The following is a 21,164-nucleotide window of genomic DNA, read 5'->3' as shown; positions in this document are numbered from 1 at the left end:
ATCACGTTTTCTTTTTCACATGGACTGGGTGTGTGTGTGTCGCTTACCTGGAGAACACATGGCACCAGAATGCACTATGGAAAAAATTTGGCGGAGACAGTGTGATGCTTTGGGCAATGTTCTGCTGGGAAACCTTGGGTCTTGCCATTCATGTGGATGTACCACCTACCTGAGCATTGTTGCAGACAATGTGCACTCTTTCACGGCAACAGTATTCCCTGATGGCATTGGCCTCTTTCAGCAGGATAATGCACCCTGCCAAAAAGCAAAAATGGTTCAGGAATGGTTTGAGGAACACAACAACGAGTTCAAGGTGTTGACTTGGCCTCCAAATTTCCCAGATCTCAATCCAATCGAGCATCTGTAGGATGTGCTGGACAAACAGGTCCGATCCATGGAGGCCCCACCTCACAACTTACAGGACTTAAAGGATCTGCTGCTAACGTATTGGTGCCAGATACCACAGCACACCTTCAGAGGTCTAGAGGAGTCCATACCTCGATGGGTCAGGGCTGTTTTAGTGGCAAAAGGGGGACCTACACAATATTTGGCAAGTGGTCATAATGTTATGGCTGATCGGTATATATATATATATACAGCTCTGGAAAGAATTAAGAGACCACTCACCATCTCTACATGTATGGCAGCCATTCCATTCCAGTGTCTGTTAAATTCCTACAAAGGCACACCTCATTTTACTTAATGAGGTACTGATTTGGTGATTACCTGAACAAAATCTAAGAATCTAAGAATGGCCAACAGCAGCTGGGATGAAGTGCACGGCGAAGACGGTTCGAAACAGGCTATATTTTTATTTCGAATTTGGGTGTAATGTTGTCACTAGTTCATAGAATAAAACAAAATTGTCCATTTTACTCAAACACATACCTATGAATAGTAAAACCAGAGAAACTGAAAATTTTGCAGTGGTCTCTTAATTTTTTTTCCAGAGCTGTATATCTCATTGTGGAGGGCATGACAACCCCCTTAGAGACATCCACCATTTTAATGTAGTCAAGTGGGTGGGACATCCAAATTCCTTGCTCAACTCAACAGGAAGCATCAGTCAATTAAGTTTAAAGTCCCAACCAGATGACCGAAGCCACCAGGAAAGATTAAGCCCTACCCACTTGACTTCATTAATATGGCAGATGCCTTGAATATCCACACTGAAATGCCATTTGGGGCCTCTAACCTCCTTTATGTATTTTTTCAACACCCTTGGGAATTGTTTCCCACCAAGGAGTCGCTACAAACAAACTCAGCTCATCTCGGGTTGATTTAAATTTTATTACTGGAATGTTGGACACACTTGTGTTGCTATGAAAAATAACTACAGAAAGCAAAAAGTATCTAAAATTGGGATGAATGGATTGACTGTTTGTTCGGTTGATTAATGTTGAACAGATGCAGATGATCATGTGCGACCTGAGTGCCAACTGGAATAACTCATATCGGGAGCTGGAGCAGCGCATCATCTCCATGGAGCAGAAGTTAGACGAGCTGGGACACTGCTTCCAACAAACCATGGAGCTGCTGGCACAGGCCCTGCACCACCGCAACCCTCAGAACAGGACAGAATTGCAACCTACCCATAACCCTGAAATAAGGTAATACAACCACAACACAGATATCAGGGGTAGTTTGGCCAGCCACAACCTCCATTACTCAGAGATGTTACTTGTTTCATCCTGCCCTTACATAAGAGGTCACATTCAGGCACAACCACAAACCAAACAAAAAGGTAACCACTGGAATATCTGTAAAATCCACCTGGGATGTGTCTTCCCTCCCGCTTGCTGGAGCAATGTGGCTGTCTACACTAAATGGTAGTGTAGCCAAGATCAGAGTGACCGCTAAATCACATTACATGACTGTATTTTTCACTCAAACAACGTTAACGTCTACATGTTACAGTGGAAAGGAAAACGGAATGATTCTGAACACTGAATTCCCAATACATAGCTTGGCATGCTTACGCCAATGAGATACCAGTTTGACACAAGCTGTATCCCTTCTACCCATGTCCGGTGAACCGACCAGAGTGAGTGTGACGTCACTTTGAATGAAGTGAGCTGTATACCTTCTATTCGTTTATTCTTCAAAATAATAACTTAGTTCACTGAAAATATATTTTTCTTAATGTCGCCTCTGGGGCTTCATAAATCATAATTTTCAGTTCTCCACCACAAGGGAGTGAAACAAATAGCAAAAGACTTAAAACACTTTCATGAAACCTCTCCTTCAAAAACAAACTATCCAAGGAGATATATGATCAATGCACCGGCTGAAGCTGGACATCTTGCTCTATGTAATTTTGAAATATTTTTCTGATTCTTCCTATTCATTTGCAATTCTATGACAGGTCATCATTACAAATGAGAATAGTTTTTCATCATTACGTGAAATACAAACACAACCGTGAGATTTAGACCTGATAGTTACACAAATTCAGGTGTCTGTAGCCTGTTCAGCAGCATGCCTAGACCATTTTGCAAGCAAATTATACCTATGAGACATTAATTATGCTGGGCTATAGATTCTAATGGTTCTCTGTCCATCTCTGCAGGTGACTTGTAGCTGTGTGGTGGTGGTGGATGCCACCAGCCTCGTCTGTAATTTCCAACAGACCAGGATGGGAATACTCTCCCTCCCAAAACTGCAGGACAAAAACAGGCATCATCTTCTGACCCAATGCCTGAATGGACCGAAATAATTACTTGTACTCCCAAAGACAATACCTTAACTTTTACAGCAGCAGGGTCTCTGGTTTATTTTCAGATTTAATGTACAAAAAGTATTGTGTTAATCTGAATCAAGGACTACAGTGACATGGCCTCTGGTTCTGTAGCTTGTGTTTTAACAGAAAGAGTGGCTAAGGGTTCACTCTCTGATGGCTCACAAAATACACTTAAGGATGACCTCTTACTAATGCTGTGAGTGTTAAATTTCATTGGAGTATTTTAGAAAAAAACACATTGTTATGAGAGGTAACAAAGTTTAACAAAAATGTAATTGGTAGAGGAACTTTTGACTGTCATTATTGACAGCCTTGCTCAAAGTGTCTGTCATTCATAATCAAAACAGTTAAAAACACAACAGTTATTTTATTATGCATTATATTTCTGACAGAAAATATAATGCAAAGCTGCAGGACACTTGTATAATGTACAGCTCTGGCCACTTACAATTCCAATTCAGTCATGCAACCTCAATCTGTGGGACAAAGCCTATGGTCAGCGGCTGTCTCAAGGGCTGCCGGTCCCCCTACCAACTCTAACCTTCCTTAGGGTACTGGGGAAAGTTATGAAAGTGGACTGAATGTAAGACTGTTTTGCATATAACTAATCAAGACTGTTAAGACATACATTGTTGTTATTAGGATTATTGTATGGGGGAAGCTGTCAGTCACAACAATAGTGTTGCCTAATAAAGTTCAGGGAGACCACGTCATTTTGATGTGGTAGCTCCCTCTAATGGATAAGTACATGTATGACAATCAAACACAATTCATAGACATGAATGACAAGACGACAGTCATGTCTTGTTGTATATGCTGTATGAATAATGAAGTCCAACAACTTCAACAAAGATCTGCTAACATTGTATTTCAACTAGTTACAGATGAATAATAATAGTTTGTACACAGGAGTGATAGTGACTGTATAATGATGTTTAAATGAAGGTTCAGTACATTGACCTAATGCTTAATTTATCATTCACTTTGTGAATCCACATAATTTTTACACGTGCTTTACTCCACTCCAACACTTGAGGCTTATGAAGTCCACAGTTCTGGGGCATTACCAAATAACCATTGTGTGAACTATTCATTTGGTCATATTTAAACTGAACTTCAACATCTGCATTAACTGGAGTAAAGGTATGTAAATCCTCAACGTGAGGACCATTAATGTCAGATTACAAAGTATTACTCTGAAGAAAAACTAAAAAAGGACTACAGCATTTCTTTTGTACATTATTAAATGCATGCTTTGCAAACATCTGGAATTCTAGACAATTAAAAGCCACTGAGGTGAGGTTTGTAAATAGTTCTACCTGTAAAGTCATAATCTGTTTTGAAGTATGAATGTATTTAGATACAGTGACCTCCATAACTATTGGGACAGTGAAGGATTTTGATGGGGCTCTATATTTAAAAGACAGATAAGGAACACTTTCCACATGACAGGCATGGATGTGTCAGCCACTAGTATCTGCAGAAGACTTCAGCAGCAGAACTAGAGAGGCTGGTCTGCAGGATGTGAAACACTACTGGGCCTCAAAAACAGCATGGCCCAGTTACAGTTTGCTAAAAAAGTACCTAAGAACCTACAGAGGTATTTTAAACAGATGAGGCAAAGATTAACATGTTTCAGAATGATGGCAAGAGGAATATGTCGAGAAAAAAAGTCACTCCCAAAGATCTGTAGCATACCACCAGAAAGCAAAAAGTATTTGGGATAGTGTTATGGTTTGGGCATGTGTGGCTCCCACAGAAATCTCACTTGTCTTTCATTGATGTGACTGCAGCTGTAGAATTAATTCAGAAGTCTAGAAAAACAAGTGCTTTTAAAGTCATGTATTATGGCTTGGGTCTGTATGGCTGCAACTGGCTCACTCACCTTCATTGATATTGTGACTGGTAATGAATTCTGAAATAGGTACAGCATGGTGAAATACAACAAAATCAAAACTATAGAGCTCAATAACAAATGCTTCACTTTCCCAATAATTAAAGAGGACATTATAACTATGAATTATATTTCAAGCATGTTATTCTTTCTAATATAAAAATATGTTATAAAGACAACTCAAGTGAAATATTTTAATATGATTGTATTTTTGGAAGTATTTAGTGAAAATCAGAACATATTGTGCAGTACTTGCATGTATTGCACTCCACATACAGAACAGAATTATTCACTCAAAGTAAAAAATAATAATGAACCCATACAACTCATACAAACTGCAATGTTTTAAACCCCTTAAACACAGTAAAAGATTACGTTCTCCTGCCAGCGTGGATCATGAAAGAAACCAATGCATTGAATATGGCCCATTCCAGTGTTAAGTCCTTTGGGTGCTTTTCAGTTTGTGCCAGAGAAACGCTGCAGGCCTACAAAACACCTGTCCACAGTGACAGGTGAAGGGCATCCGGCACTCCTTTTTTGTTTGTAAAGTTCTGCCGTCACCTGAACAGTTAGTGGTTTTAGAAGTTACAATCAAGTGCTGTGTGAGGCCCCTTGCCCCATCAAAAGTCTCCCCGCAGGCAGTGCATATGTAGCGTGTGTCCTGGGCGTGCAGGAGGTAGTGGCGCAGGAGGTGCATCCGTCGCAGGAACGATCTGCCGCAGTGGCAGCGGTACTGCCGGGATCCCCGATGGAGGTAGCGGTGCTTCACACTGAGCGAGGGCTGTCGCGAGACCACGCCACACTGTCGGCATGTGTAGACGCCCTTGGAACGCCAGCTCATCATCATGCGTTTTTCCAGGGCCAGCTCCCTACTTCTGTTCACAAACATGTACATGATGCTGAGAGGGGCCGGGGCAGGGGGAACAGCAGTGGCTAAAGTCTGACCTGGGGGGAGGGTGGGGAACGGGGACAGCCTGATCGCTGTGATTAGCCCCGGCGCCACAACTGAAACGGGTCTAGGGGATGGGGTGATTGAGGATCTGATAAGGTCCGTGGATGGGGCCGTGGGCAGGGCTAACTGTTGTTGGACAGATTTTGTCTGACGGAAGTCCTCTTGCAAATAGTTAAAGAACTGCCCGAGGGCCTTCGCTGTGTTAGTCTGTGTGGCGGCTATAACCTGCAGTTGGGGAGGATTCATCTGTTGGACCATTGGCACCAGTCTGGCAATTTTCCCTGGACCACCACAGTTGTTGTCCAAGACCAAAGTGGCCATCACAGGGACAGCTGGGTTGGGAAACAATGGGGAGGATGATGTGGTAGACAGCATTATTCTAGGCAAAGACACAGTAGACAGTGCAGTAGGCGTTAGCTGGCCAACGGCACTGGGGCCCTGACCAGCCACTGGGACTGGGGCCAGTTGTTTCAGCTCCTTGACTCCGCTACTATAACACATTAGGGTGGGGCTACAGGGGCTCTGCTGTCCTAAAGTTGTGGAGATAGCCTTTGGTACGTAGGGCAATGCTGGAACTGGGGACCCAACAGGTTGGGTCACCAGTTTGTCGGTGTGAGTCGAAACAATATGGTTCACTAGTCTGCCCTCTGTAAGAAAGCTCGCTTTGCACATAGAGCATTGGATGCTATTTTGCTTATTGCAATACCTCATGTGATGTTCCAGACTAGTGAATGGCCCTCTGCCACAATGGACACATACACCTTTGTCAGGGGACTCAGCCACTGGACTCTGGCTTTTGGTACTGTGATAGGAAATCATGTGGTCAGCCAGGACATCACCAGAAAAGAAAAGCTTGCATACAGAACACTGGATGCACTTCTTCTGAGAGCAGGTCCTCATATGGTTGTCCAGATTGTTAAATGGCCCCATGCCACAACGGCTGCAGGTATTTTGGTCAGGGGTTTCTGTGACTGGGCTCTGAACTTTAGATTTGGTACTGTGATGAGAAATCATGTGGTCGGCCAAGACATCACAAGGGAAGAAAAGCTTGCATAAAGAACATTGGATGCATTTCTTCTTAGAGCAGGTCCTCAAATGAATGTCCAGACTAGTGAATGGCCCTCTGCCACAATGAACACAGGTACCTTTGCCATCAGAGGTGTCTGAGTTTGTGCTCTGGACTTGGGAAGGGGTACTGTGATAGCTAACCATGTGTTCAGCCAGGACCAATTCAGTAGGAAAGAAAACTTGGCACACAGAGCATTGTAAGCCCTTCTGCTTAGAGCAGGTACTCATGTGGAGGTCAAGACTTGTGAATGGTCCACCGCCACAAAACACACAGATACCATCAGAGGGCTTGGATGGGGCACTGTGATAGCGAACATTATGGTCTGTCAGGGATTTTTCTGAAGGTAATGGGACTTTGCACTCAGAGCATTGGAATAACCAATCCCTAGAGCAGCTCCTGAAGTGGAAATCGATATTAATAAATGGCCCTCTTCCACAAACGGCACACATAGTGGGAGATTTTCCGTGAACCAAAACTTTGTGGTTCTGCAGGGCTTTTCTATTTTGGAAGATTAAGCTGCACTCAGTGCAGGTAAGGCCATTCAAACGGCAACCTCTCAAGTGAAAGTCCATGTCATGATATGGCCCTGTGGCACAAAAGATACAGTAAGGTTTGACCAGGGGCAGCTTGGACTGGGGCAGCTTGGTCCTGGGCGGCCGCATCTTGGCGTTCCGAGTGCGTACAGGACTGTAGGAAGACCCACTGGATTCCCCACTGCCAGAATCCGATAACTCATCTGGGTCGAATTCTGAGTCCTGCTCGGACCATGAGGGATCACTATCCTCATCGTTCGTCGTCTCAGCATCTGTGTCCTGTTTTTCACTCCGGGTGACATTCGTTTTCCCCGCGTACTCCGTTCTCATTTCCTTCTCTTCAATCAGCCCGCTGCCGTTGCCAACGTTCTCTTTCCCCCCGCTGGTCTCTGTTAAACAGTCACTGCCACTTTCCCCAGCGCTCTCAGCGTTTTCGCTCTGATCACCTTCTCCATCACTCATCCACTCATCCCATTGGAGGGGTGCACCATCGAGCTCAAGCTCTCTCTCAGGTTTGACTTGGACCCTCGGTGAAGGGGTCAGAGTGGAGGGGTCTGGTTTGATATCTTCCTTCTGCTCTTCTGGCTCCTCCTTCTCATCTGATTCCTCATGCCTAAGTCTGGTCTTTGATGAACTCATATTGCTTTCTATGCTGTAGGTATGGTCAAGGCCCACAGCCGATGGTAGAAAATTATGTCCATTTAAAGTTTCTTCACTGTTATTCAAGCCATTCGTTGAGTCTTCTTCACGTTTCAGGGATACTGCTGGTGACAGAGTACACGGTCCCTTACTTAAACTTGCTTCACCACACTTCAAGCTATAGTTTGAATTGTAGTCATGGTCAAGAGCCACTGCTGAAGGTAATGTAAATTGTCTATTCACAATCTTTTCACTAAAATTCAAACCATTATTTGTCATGTCCTCATGTTTGATGGCTACTGTAGAAGGTAGAGTATAATGTTCATTTAAAATGTCTTCACTGTTATTTAAGCCACCATTTGATTTGACCTCCTGTTCCATGGCAACCGATGACTTTAGAGGATATTGTTCCTTTATAGTCACTTCACTGTCATTCAAACTATCATTTGAGTTGTAGTCATGGTCAAGAGCCACTGCTGAAGGCAGACTATAGCATCTCTTTAAAATCTCATCACCGCCATTCGAGCTATTATTTGAAATGTCCTCAAGGGTTGAATTGAATAACTTGTTAAACAAGTGCATTCCTACGTGCTTGTTGAGTTCCCACAGGTTTCTGAAATGCTGCTGACAGCTGAGGCACAGGAGGACTGAGTTTTGGTGTGCATTGACTAAATGCATGGCCAGCGATATTGTCCGACTGAAAGTCACCTGACATATGTTGCAGGACGTTGAGACCTTGTCCCTGTGGCTCTCGAAGTGGTCAATCAGCTCCTGGCTAGACTTGAACTGTACACCACACTCCCAGCACTTTCCTCCCAGCTCCATAGAATGCATGCCATACGCAGAGACGCTGTTCTCGGGCAGATCACAGTCATCGTCACTCGAATCATCTGGCATAGAGAAGGGGAGCGGTACAGAAAACCGGGGTATGTCCTGCCAATCACAAACATGTACAGAAAATTTCTAATATTAACGAGACACTATTGTTTTTTTAATGACTTACATTTGAGGCAGACGACAAAGCTCAGTCAATAGAGAATTGTAAACGGTCTACAAGATACAGCCTAACATCCAGAGGAGTTTCTAATTTATTAATACACTAAATAAAAGCGAAACATATCAAAAGTACCAAGTGTACTGGTTAAGGTTTACATTTTCAAATAAAAAAGGAGACAGCTAAGACATCATTGAAGGAAGATGTGTAAGAGAAGAAATAAGGAGATTCTATTTCCACATCAGACAGAATATTGATGATAATGAAATTCAGTTACAAATCAAAGTAATGATAAATTCCTTTAAGAGAAGATTTTTTGGACCGTTGACTTCCAAGTACACTGCTAAAAAAAAATAGGGGAACACGAAATCATCCCAGTATAATATCAAGCAATTCAATTCAGGGATATCAATGTGTCCAGATAGGAAGCATAAACGATTGTGAATCAATGTCACCTGTTTTGGCGCAAATAAAAGTGACAACAGGTGCACAGGAGAGGCAACAGCAAGACAACCCTCAAAACGGGAATGGTTTTGCAGGTGGTGGCCACAGACAATTGCGCTCTCCTTATGCTTACTGACTGATTCTTCTCTAGTTATGGGTTTTGCTAGTGTCCTTGTCACTACTGGTAGCATGAGGCTGTACCTGCAGCCCATTCAGATTGCACAGGTAGTCCAGCTCCTCCAGGATGGCAAATTCATACGTGCCGTCGCAAGAAGGTTGGCTGTGTCTCCCAGTACAGTCTCAAGAGCATGAAGGAAATACCAGGAGACGGGCTGTTACACGAGGAGAGCTGGACAGGGCCATAGAAGGGCATCGATCCAGCAACAGGACCGGAATCTGCGAGGAGGAACAGGAGGAGCACTGCCAGAGCCCTACTCAATTACCTCCAGTGTGCTACTGGTGTGCATGTTTCTGACCAAACTGTCAAACTGTCAATTGGCGTTTGCGAGAGAACACCAGAATTGGCAGGTCCGCCATTGGTGCCCCATTCTCTTCACAGATGAGAGCCGATTCACACTGAGCATGTGACAGACATGAAAAAGTCTGGAGACACCATGGTGAACATTATGCTGCCTGCAACATCATCCAGCATGAATGGTTTGGTGGTGGGTCAGTGATGGTCTGGGGAGGCATATCCTTGGAGGGTTGCACAGACCTCCATGTACTAGCCAACGGTACCCTGACTGCTGATAGGTACCAGGATGAATTTCTCAGACCCATCATCAGACCTTATGCTGGTGCAGTGGGCCCTGGGTTCCTCCTTGTGGAGGACAATGCTCGGCCACATGGCCAGACTGTGTAGGCAATTCCTGGATGACGAATACACTGATGCCATTGACTGGCCATCACATTTACCAGACCAGAATCCAATTGAGAACCTCTGGGATGTTATGTATCTGTGCATCCGATGTGGCTAAGTAGCACCACAGACTGTCCAGGAGCTCAGTGATGCCCTGATCCAGGTCTGGGAGGAGATCCCCCGTCTCATCAGGAGCATGCCCAGACGTTGTCGAGAGTGCATACCAGCACGTGGGGGCCATACACACTTCTGAGTCACATTATGAGATGCAGTGATGAATCCAGCCTTCAACTGGTTGCTGATTTTTGTTTCCATTGACCGTTGTTACGTCATTTTGTTCTCAACTAATTACACAATGTAGTGTACGTTTTTGATCTTTAAAATATTTTGTTCATCGAGACCTGATGTGTGATTTAAGTGTTCCCTTTTTTTTTTGTGCAATGTATATGCCAATTCCATTGAGTGATTGGGGACTTATTTCCCTCCGTTTCTACTTCCAATTCTCAAATAGAAAATTAAGCTAGAGAAAGTTCTTTTTTTTACATTGTATCACAAACAATGAGACTGACACATGCCTCCTGTAAGAACCCATGACCTGGGAATTGTGTCACTAAAACCGCTCCTTAGATTCTGCTCTAAAATTAGAAGTGTGTCTAGATTCTGAACAATACATATACAATACCAAATGTTCACATAACAAAACTATTTTGCATCTCTGCACATATGGAATCTACCTATTGTATGTTATGGTATAGAGTATAACTGACAAAGATGTAAAATGTCTCTGACCTGCATGAACTGTTAAAAAAACTCACCATTGGGCTCTGCTTGTAGGCATTATTTACATCTTCCAGTAGCTCCACCTCTGCCCCTACTGTCTCCTGCATCAACCCCTCAGCAGCCATCCTTCATAGGAACCTCAAACTGGCCCCTTGATTTTGAAGGACACAAAGTAAACTAACAAAAATCCACACACACGTTTACAAATCCACACACACGTTTACTAACATTACTGTAGTAGTGTGGTATTGTGTTGAGCAATGATAATTGTATAAAATCTGAATTAACTCACTTACTTACTGCCATTATAGCTGATTCAAGTTCTAATGAAAGTCAGTTTCTGCATAACGTTGGTAAGGATTGCTGAATTCCTAGACACTGTCTAGCCAACTATGTAGTTTACCAGGTACCATATAACATATTCCTCTATGGACTAGTAGTGTGGTACACTAAAGTCTATAGTCATAACCAGGGCTTTAGGCTAGCCACATACTGACACTTCAAAAGTTGTAAGTTACCATGAGAATTTTTTTTCCATTCAGACTAACTATATATATATATATATATATATATATATATATATATATATATATATATATATATATATATATATATATATATGTATGTGTGTGTGTGTGTGTGTGTGTGTGTGTGTGTGTGTGTGTGTGACCGTTTATTCCACTTGTCAATACACAAGACTTGCTTGTTCGTGTTTCGGTAGGTAAATAGTAGTATAAGTTAGTTAACTCTGAATTGTCATGTTAAAATGTATCTTCAGTGCACTAATGACGACGCTCTCCACGTTGTTGTCGACAGAGAGAGCAGTACCGCATTTGAGAATATAATTAGTCTTGTGAGCGTGTTAAATGTATTAATTCATTCAAATGTAAATTAATTCCCTAACACCTACTACGTAATGCACAAATATATAAAAACTATTTTTTAAAAACATTACCCTTTAAGTCCCTTTCAAACGTCAATATTTAGTGCTTTGGCTTCCATCACACCTTCTTTATTTCCTGTTTTAGTAGGAATGGGGGGAGTCCACTCAGATTATGAAGGTGGAGTCAGTGTTTGGCCTACAGCTCCCAGCATGCACCAGTAGCCATCTTATTTTATGGAAGGTGCATGCGCAACACGGGGACGCCCCAATGATCCCAAATAGCACTGACCCATTGGCTACACTACAACTCACATTATGCTAATTATGCGCAAACAATTTTCACTTACAGAAACAAATGATGAACAGGGCTGCATATACTTTAATTGCAAGGTAATACTTAACAAAAAGTACTGTTGAAGACACTATAAATAGTAATAATTAATGTATTATTTCTATGGAAGTAACGACATACTGTATAATTGTTTGTCCATAATTTAACTTGTACATTTTATGTCGATTTTATCCTCTTTCAATAATGCCATATACTTATTATTGCCTTTGTGGGAAATGAACATTATTGACTATATTATTGCTGGGGAGGAACTATTTTTAGGTTATGTGTAGGTAACTAGTTTTATCCTTTCCACAGCCTAATTGCCCGGTCTAATTGGCAATAACATATTAAAAGTTTCGTGGAGATCAATTAGATATTGCCCTACAGGGATGTGTACAACATCAATATATCCAAATATTAGATAGCTCATTTTCATTTTTAGTCAATTAGTAGTTCATACACTGTGAATTGAAGCCTAGTTCACATGGTTAAATCGTATCACCAATACCCGACCAAGTATTTTCCCAAAGTGCCCAGGGCTGTTACAGATTAACAAAACATTTTACGATTGAAATACATTAACTAATTTACGATTTAGGATGTTGTACCAGGACTCAGTGGCTGTCAGTCATTGTACAGTAAATTAAATTCGCAAAGAAAAATAATACATCGAACGCCCTGGAACTAAGGTAGTCTAGTGCGCTGGCTAGATTTCCGAACGAGAGGATTTGAGAGGTGTTCCAAAACGTTACCAATATCCGTTTTGGTTTCCCTGGATTATCGCTGGAAAGCAAGTATCCACTCTTTGATTAAAACCAAATTAAACCCATAATGTAAGTGCTAGTTAAATAACTCCCAATTTCTATTATAACATTAATACGAGTTTTAAATGTGTGCAGTTACATTGTCCTGGGAAGACTAGCGTCCATTCTAATTTCTATACCTGTCAATGCTAGCGAGTAACTCGTTGCAATTTTTAAGTCAGTACAGTAGATGGGTATTATGGCAGTGTTTACATGGTTTGTTTTTTTAGATGTTCGTGTGGTAGTTAGCAATAACCTTATAAGTCTTTTTAAAACGTTGCTATCTGCCCTAACTGGATAGCGAGTACATGTAATGTAATAGATATCGACGTCACGTGCTTTTTACCAAGCTAGTTGCATGAAATGGGACAATGTCATGCTCAGATGCGTTACAGTACACACACTAACTTTGTTCGCAACTAAACATTTGTCTCATTAGTGATCGGGTTATTTTCTTGTCAACATCCTTAGTTGCATATAGGTGGAGACGAAACATAATTTAAAATTTAACTGTGTAGAATCCTGCTTTGTATCAGTTGAGTACTTGGAATTGAATACTGCAGATGTAGCTTTCTGCCCCTGTTTGATTTCATGTTGATCCCAGTCAGCCACATGTCAGAATCCGGCCACAGCCAACCTGGCATGTATGGACAGGGAAGGAGGAGGCGGCGCCGCCGAGACAGGGACATGGGTCCTCCAGGGCAGAACCTCTCTGGTCCCAGTCGCGATCGAGAGTATGTCCCCAGGGAACGCCGGGTAAGGAGGTGTTCTTTATCTTCCTATGCGGGAAATGACTATGGAGGTTTCCTTTAATATAGCTGATATGGTCGTTGCAGGACGTCAGCGAGGATCCAATTGGGCCACTCCTTCAGAAAACGCCCATCATACTGGTTAAACCACCTGGTGAACGGGTTAGTAGGGGGTCTCTGATTTAAGGTTTTAGTCTTTGAAGTGCCTGGATTCAGTTGCATGGGTCTTTGCAATAATTTCAACCCAAGGTAGAAGAGGTTTGTTCTGGTTTTGTTTCAGTCCAAACATTCCCAGAGCGTACCTGTCAGTGGGGTACCAGCCCTGGAGAAACCCATCATGCTCATCAAGACCAGGGAGGACGGAGGTAAACCAGGGACCCCTCCTGAGGTGGCGTCTCCAACATCTGGCCCGGGGGCCTCTAAGCTGGAGAGGGAGGGCCAACGCCCTACACAACCTGTCTACCAGATCCAGAACCGAGGCATGGGAGCAGCTACCTCAAGTGGTGCTGTGGACCGTGAGTCAGTGTTGGTTAAACTGTTGACTGGCCTGGTTGGTGTTGACCCAAGACACAATACAGACAAGGAGAAAATGCAACAGTTTATTAGTTCTATTGGCTGGGTTATGTAAAATAGTGCTGTTAAATAATTAAAATCTAAATCTGACTTATCCACACCTTTCTGCTGAATTCATAATGCTGTGTGCGGCTAGTGCTGTGTGCGCAAATTAATCAATCAAATGTATTTATAAAGCCCTTTTACATCAGCAGATGTCACAAAGTGCTTTTACCAAACCCCAAGGGGCAAACAACAGTGTTGAATTTCAGTGGTTAGGAAAAACTCCCTAAGAATGCCAACATTTATGAAGAAACCTAGATAGGACCCAGGGTGACCAGCCCTCTTCTGGCTGTGCCAGGTGAACATATTAAGATTACAATTGTAATAATTAATAAATGCATGTGGGCTGAGTCCAGAGTTTATTTAAACTTAGTCGAGTTCCGAAGCATGACCAGATGGACAAGGACAGGGACAACACAGGGGAGGGGGAGGTGTCAGCACAGTGGCAGCTGTAATTGTCAGGTATCGTCTTGATCTGCAACACAACCAGGAGGACTCTGGACAGGGACAGCAACAGGTTCCCCAAGCCAGGTACTCCGCAGATGTGGGCCAGTACATCATGCCCTCCTATGTTCAACACGGGAGGAGACTGGGAAAATTCAGAAAATGCATTCCTCATATCAACAAGGATTTATAGTGGAGAAGGAGAACTGACCCTACTCCCCCAGCACAATAATAAGGCAGCGTAAGACCTTTGGATGAGTAGGCTTACTGGCTAAATCAGGCTACATCGGACCTTGCCACCATGTTGGTAGACATTGTCCATCTCCTAGGTCCAGCACCTGCACATTACTGAACTCAAATGTCTCTGCATAAAACAACACCTTTGACGGAGAACATGTGTATTGATCATCTATATTATCTGAAGTATTTATTTACTATTTAATTTACTATTTTATTTAATAAAATGCTCCAACACAGAACTTCCTAAACATATTTGGCCACTGATCACGTTTTGATCATTATTATTTCTTCCTTCTACCCTAGTTTGATTTATTACCTAGTTCCCATGTGAATCGATTTTCAAATGAAACATCTTTTGTAAACACTGCTCTAAAACATACACATTAATTACAGCTGTGATTGGCCAGACCAAGCTCCTGCCCCCTGAGAAGATGAAACACAGTATCAAGCTGGTGGATGACCAGATGAATTGGTGTGACAGTGCCATGGAGGTGAACCTCTTGTCATTACTGTTGTTAAAGCTACACATTGTTATGCAATGCAGAACACGTGTAATATACAGTGTATTTGGACATTCGTAGAAAGGCTGTCAGTGTTCTGTAACAGTTGTAATGTGCTGTTACTGTACCTCATGGACCAGACAGACATGTTGGTGATGGGGGTGGTTTTCTGTAACGGTTGTGATGTACTGTAACGGTACCTCAGGGACCAGACAGACATGTTGGTGATGGGAGTGGTTTTCTGTAACGGTTGTGATGTGCTGTAACAGTACCTCAGGGACCAGACAGACATGTTGGTGGTGGGAGTCGTTGGTCTGCAGGGAACTGGGAAATCCACCATCATGTCTCTCCTGTCTGCCAACACACCTGAAGAAGACCAGAGGTACTATTCTAACCGGACCTTCTTACATGGAGCTCTTTCCATATACCGAGACAAGCAATGTTGTCTTGGTAATTATATTTTACAGTGCAAAAGTAACCGTAATTATTGGCACCTCTATATTCTAATCAAACAAAACCAAGTTATATCTGAATGAACATTCAGCTCTCTTATGTTTAAGTACATCTCAGTCTTACAAAACTCTGTTGCAGCCTTACAGGTGTCCTGTCTCTCTGGGGTGTGGAAATGTAATTGACTTTGAAAGTAAAGAGTAAAAGATGGCGTGTGTATGTGTGTGTAGGGGCTATGTATTCAGGGCTCAGACTCAAGAAATCAAGGAAAGAGGAGGGAACCAAAGCACTGGTATTGACTTCTACATCACCCAGGAAAGAGTGATCTTCTTGGACACACAGGTCAGACTAAAGCACCAAGGATTAGGCATATTTGCTTAATCACTGATGTTATATTGATCCTTCTGCAGTGATGGTGATGCTATTCTGTATTTTATTGCTTTGTTCCTCCAGCCCATTCTCAGCCCCTCCATTTTGGATCACCTCATCAACAACGACCGCAAACTTCCTCCAGAGTACAACCTCCCCCACACTTACGTGGAGATGCAGGTCAGTAAGGGTCAAACTGGGCCCAGGGCAACAACCGAGCTGTAACGGAGAGACTTCTGATCTGGTCCATATTAGAAACATGTCTGTTTGGCTGCATGTGCGTGGCATGTTTCCATATTGGATGTAGAAGTCAGTTTTGGAGTTGTAATCTTCCTTCACTGTTTCCTGGGCAGTCTCTTCAGATCACTGCCTTCCTGTTCACAGTGTGTCACGTGGTCATTGTGATTCAAGACTGGTTCACTGACGTCAACCTGTACAGGTACCCACCCCTGGGAGGGAACAACAGCACTGAATGTGTTTATAATGGGCTTTGTGAATCTGGGTAACTGGGACTATTATAAGAAGGGGATTCAGTTTGAGTTGTGGCATCACCTTTAGCAGTCATCCCCATGCAAATACATTCCATTACTTTAAACTTGAGGAACACTGAGAATGTTGAATGTCGTAATAATGTGAATGGTCTCTAATCATCTGTTTGTTGTTGTTGTGTGACTGTTCTGAGCAGGCTGTTTGACACACCTCTGTGGTGATTGTTATTGTGTCTGGCCAGATTCCTCCAGACTGCAGAGATGCTGAAACCCTCCACGCCCTCAGCTAGCCATGACAGCACCAGCTCTTCGGGCGGCGATGAGGGATCAGAGTACTACCCACACATAGGTGACAGATTGAGATGCAGGCGCTGACTCTTTCTCTCTGTCTCTGCCACTCTCTGTTGTAGTGTACGGAGGAGTCTGTTAATTAATGATTCTCCTCTCTATCAGTGTTCCTGCAGAACAAAGCTAGTAGGGATGAGTTCTGTCCTAGAAACCTGAAGAAGATGCACATGGCAGTGGACAAGCTGATGGCCCACTCCCATCTAAAATACAAAGGTTAGACTGTATTCTCAGCATGTATGTTGTGATGTGAAGTTTTTTTTCATTCTAATTAAGCACTTTTAAAGCATGAGAAGTTCAAAGCAGTACCATGTGATTCAGAGTGTGCAAGATTTATGGGCTGAGTTATTGATGTTTATTTCTGCAGGCATTTTGTCCATGCTGGACTGTAATATTTTTCCTGGATTGTGCCGGGACTTCCTGGAAACGGAGGTCAATATGTTCCTGTTGCCCTTAATGGAGAATGAGGGAGAAGACTCTCTAACCAAAGCAGGTCAGATCGATTACTTTGTTTTCAGTCATGTGTATATATTTGTGGATGTTTTCCACTCAGATCTTTGAGATACTGATACGGTCTTGCTCTTTTGTTCCAGGGTCCGGTGCCACCCCTCTCTTCTCCCTTCTCCCAGGGTACAGAGGACACCCTAGCTTCTCCTCTCAGGTCTCCAAGCTCCGCTGCCAAATACTGGCCATGTCTCGCTGTCAGCTGTCACACACCATCCTGACTGAGAAGAACTGGTAAGGGAAGCATTGAGGGGCACTGGTCTGTTTTTGTCTGTCAATCACTGAATACATGTTGGGTCTCAATTAAACATGGAAATATCCACCTGTCGTATCCACTTCACAGTAGATGGAATTCGGACATAACTGCAGGTTTTCAACACCTTGTACAGGTTAATTATCTGTTGAGCCATTTCTTTACATTACTTTACATTTGGAGAACCTTTTTAATATAAGGTTTCATACCTCCAAATATAATTAGTAGATGCAGCCCAATGATGGATTACAGTTTTCTAGGGGGTCTTGTGCAAAACAATAAAATGGCCAAAATTGTCAACTAGATTGAGTCATTAGGATAGAAATCTTGGCATTCTTAAACATGCCTTCAGACAAAAGGGAGGTAGATGGGAACCCACAGGTTTGTCTGACCTTACTTATTGGTCGATTGGGTGTTAAGGTACTGTAATTCTCCGGGGATTTTACAAATGATATCTGTAGACATAACTCCACCACACATTTCTTTGATCTCTACCCCAAATGAACAGCTGACTGAAACATTGGTTCCCTTATCCATAAGTTCAGTGTCAGAATATGTATAGGCAGAACCTCATAAAAAGGGAAATTATTCCAGTTTACACAGGTACTTCAGGTTGGAATCACCCTCTCTGGGATTGAAATATAAAAATATGTTTAACTGTTATTTTGTGGTTTCAACAGGTTTCACTATGCGGCTCGTATCTGGGATGGGGTTAAGAAGTCCACAGCCCTGTCTGAATACAGCCGCCTACAGTCTTAGCAGCACTGTCAACGTGTTGTGGTTAATACACTGGAGGAAATGGACTTCCCTTTCCTACAAGAGGAGAGGGCTTGGTCTGGACATGGACAGTCCCAGTAATAGTTGGGCTCAGAGGTTCAGTGTTTGGCGATCTGAGGCCCTTGTTGTTCAGGTGAGGTACCTACCGATTGGGAACCTATGGAGCTAAAGCGGGTTGTGCAGTTCAACTTCGGTGGCATTCGCTTTGAAACAAAGGAGCATAAGGGACAGCTGGTCACATTGATACCTCAGTGACGGGGGAAAAGAGACTTGCATTCGGCCAAGATGCAAATGATCCAACTGATATTTCAAGGTGTAAATACTGCTGGGTTTAATTATTTTCAACATGTGATTTTCAAAAGTAATTGTCATCTGTTCATCTGATTGTAAGTCTATGTTAAAATGGAGTTGAGATTCTGCATGGACACCTATTCATTTCAGTTATTAACTGGACCAAAAGAGTTACAAGAATAACCACAACTGTACCATATCAGATCAATATTAGGCGAGCCATAGAAACTATGATTATTTTCCAATGCAGAAGCAGAAAGTGTGTGTTTGTGTGTGTGTGTGTGTGTGTGTGTGTGTGAGAGATGTTTAGATGGTGACACAATACTTCAAAACAGAATAATTAATAACATTAAGTAATAAATAATATACAGTGGATTGCGTAAGTATTCTAACCCCCTTTGGACTTTAAATTATTTTTTGCATTAAAATGTGATTGAAATTATTTTAATCTGCCTTTTTGGTTATTGTTTGATTTACATTCTACACAGCTCAAAAAGTTTAAGGAAACATGTCATCATTACAGTATAACACCAAGTTAATTAAACTTCAGGGATATCAGTCTGTCCGGTTGGGAAGCGTAAGCGATTGTGAATCAGTGTCACCTATTTTGGTGCAAATGAAAGTGACAACAGATGCGCTGGAGAGGGAACAGTAAGACAACCCCAAAAAAGGGCATGGTTTTGCAGGTGGTGGCCACAGACAATTACTCTCTCCTTATCATCCCTGACTGATTCTTCTCTAGTTTTGTGCATACACACTAGTCAGTCACATTATGAGTTGGAACAGTCTGTGATTTCAATTGTTTACTTTGCTCTTCGTTGTGAGTTTGAATCCAGCCCTCAATAGGTTGGTGATTTTGGTTTCCACTGACCACTGTTACATTATTTTGTTCTCAATGAAGTACACAATGTACAGTAGATTTTGATCTTTAATATATTTTCTTCATCGAGTCCCAATGTGATTTAAGTGTTCCTTTTTTGAACTGTGAAATTCATGTTCAGGAGTCACATTTGGATGAACAAATCATTTACATGGACTTGCTGTGTGAAATAAGGTATAAAATATAATAAATAAATGAAAGTGTATATTCAAGTGGAGATTTTACTATGAGGTACAATTGTTGTAGGTCGAGAACTAAGGATGGATCAACATTTTTTTGGTATTTATTTAAATGTTAAGTAATATAGCAGACTTAACCAGGGCAAAACAGATTTGTCCATACATATTCATACTTTCTTGAAATGGACTGAAAACAACCGTGGCATCGCAATCACCATGTTTTACAACTGATTCTTCAATAATGGTCTAAATTACATTGTGAAAATAATCAAATTGCATAAGTAATAAAAACAAGCATCCTAAATGCAACTTACAAACATACTGACATTCCACTTTTATAGCATAAATGCAAACACTTAAGTTTGAAAGTAGTCCATACCAGAACCATATCTGAGTAACTTCCTACCGTTTTCAATTATGTCGACAAGGCCAGATTCTCACTGAGGTCACAATCTGTAACACTCTGTACTAAGAATACAAAAAGTGTTTACAGATTCCTCCATTTGGAGCCAATACTACAGTATTTAAATAATACCATTAATATACTTTAATCATTAAGGACACTCCCATAGAATGATATGATCACTTGGCCAACTTGAAATGGATGTTGTTTTCCGAGCTTATATCCCAGGCATACATTATATGCGTTGTACCCAATAGACAAAGATTAGGGCGATTTACTCAATGGCCAAGGTTATGGTGATATTGTCAGGGAACAAGATTAACCTCTCATCTTTAAATCACCATGTCTCCCAAAACGATTAACCCTAATTTTAATCTTTTTTTAGTGGATCTGAGTGAAAACCTATTGTTTGATAGCAACTAGGCCCATTCACACCTTTCTAAGGCTACTATAAATTGAGAAAGCAATCTGACTTTCAACCAGTTCATTGGAGACACAACCACAAGACACTAACAAACTCTTCTCTGGTAAGAAAAAAAACTGCTGCAGTTTTTATGGCTCAATTATGTTTTCCTAACACTGTGTTGCTGGTGTATGACTTTTTCCTTACATCATGATACTGATTAGTGTGTGTTCAAGCATCTCATGTGGTCTGTGATCCATAGAATACCATTCTACCTGTCTAGTAAGCTCCAGTCCAATGGGTAACGGTGTACCTAGCAGCCAAATGTACTACCCTCCTAAGAAGATGTT

The 21,164-nt window shown here is 42.0% G+C and overlaps 3 protein-coding genes across 6 annotated transcripts in view; 2 read left to right on the top strand and 1 right to left on the bottom strand.

Annotated features, from left to right (window-relative positions):
* The window catches only part of kcnn4 (potassium intermediate/small conductance calcium-activated channel, subfamily N, member 4), a 40,438-nt gene extending 36,386 nt beyond the window's left edge, over positions 1-4,052 (top strand). Inside the window, exons 8-9 of one of the 2 annotated variants that reach the window (XM_010885013.4) lie at positions 1,408-1,610; positions 2,570-4,052. In XM_010885013.4, coding sequence (XP_010883315.2) covers positions 1,408-1,610; positions 2,570-2,573 — 207 coding nt within the window. In that variant the 3' untranslated portion in view covers positions 2,574-4,052. Of the gene's footprint in view, positions 1-1,407; positions 1,611-2,569 lie in introns of those variants that run through there. The other variant, XM_010885014.4, reaches the window with a different exon arrangement.
* si:dkey-79d12.4 lies at positions 222-11,932 on the bottom strand. Of its 2 annotated transcripts, XM_020041345.1 has the most exons (4): positions 11,860-11,932; positions 10,940-11,055; positions 8,536-8,760; positions 222-255 (listed from the first exon to the last, which is right to left on the bottom strand). In XM_020041345.1, exons 2-4 carry the CDS (start codon positions 11,027-11,029, stop codon positions 238-240), a joined length of 333 nt encoding a protein of 110 aa, XP_019896904.1. In that variant the 5' UTR covers positions 11,030-11,055; positions 11,860-11,932; the 3' UTR covers positions 222-237. The 2 variants fall into 2 exon arrangements, with proteins under 2 accessions (XP_019896904.1, XP_010883314.1); XM_010885012.3 differs by lacking the exon at positions 222-255 and having other exon boundaries at positions 4,815-8,760.
* Positions 11,933-12,060: 128 nt separating this feature from the next.
* On the top strand, positions 12,061-19,391 carry smg9 (SMG9 nonsense mediated mRNA decay factor). 2 transcript variants are annotated; one of them, XM_010885017.5, is made up of 14 exons: positions 12,061-12,177; positions 13,529-13,680; positions 13,761-13,835; positions 13,954-14,188; positions 15,366-15,463; positions 15,742-15,854; positions 16,153-16,264; positions 16,376-16,471; positions 16,645-16,730; positions 17,022-17,128; positions 17,233-17,340; positions 17,492-17,617; positions 17,718-17,862; positions 18,562-19,391. In XM_010885017.5, the coding sequence occupies exons 2-14, from the start codon at positions 13,537-13,539 to the stop codon at positions 18,638-18,640; spliced, it is 1,524 nt and encodes a 507-aa protein (XP_010883319.1). In that variant the 5' UTR covers positions 12,061-12,177; positions 13,529-13,536; the 3' UTR covers positions 18,641-19,391. The 2 variants fall into 2 exon arrangements, with proteins under 2 accessions (XP_010883319.1, XP_010883318.1); XM_010885016.5 differs by lacking the exon at positions 12,061-12,177 and adding an exon at positions 12,800-12,954.
* The last annotated feature ends 1,773 nt before the right edge of the window (positions 19,392-21,164 follow it).

Source organism: Esox lucius, chromosome 20 (genome assembly GCF_011004845.1).
Source record: "Esox lucius isolate fEsoLuc1 chromosome 20, fEsoLuc1.pri, whole genome shotgun sequence".
Lineage (NCBI taxonomy): Eukaryota > Metazoa > Chordata > Actinopteri > Esociformes > Esocidae > Esox > Esox lucius.
This window is presented reverse-complemented; position numbering and strand designations above follow the sequence as displayed.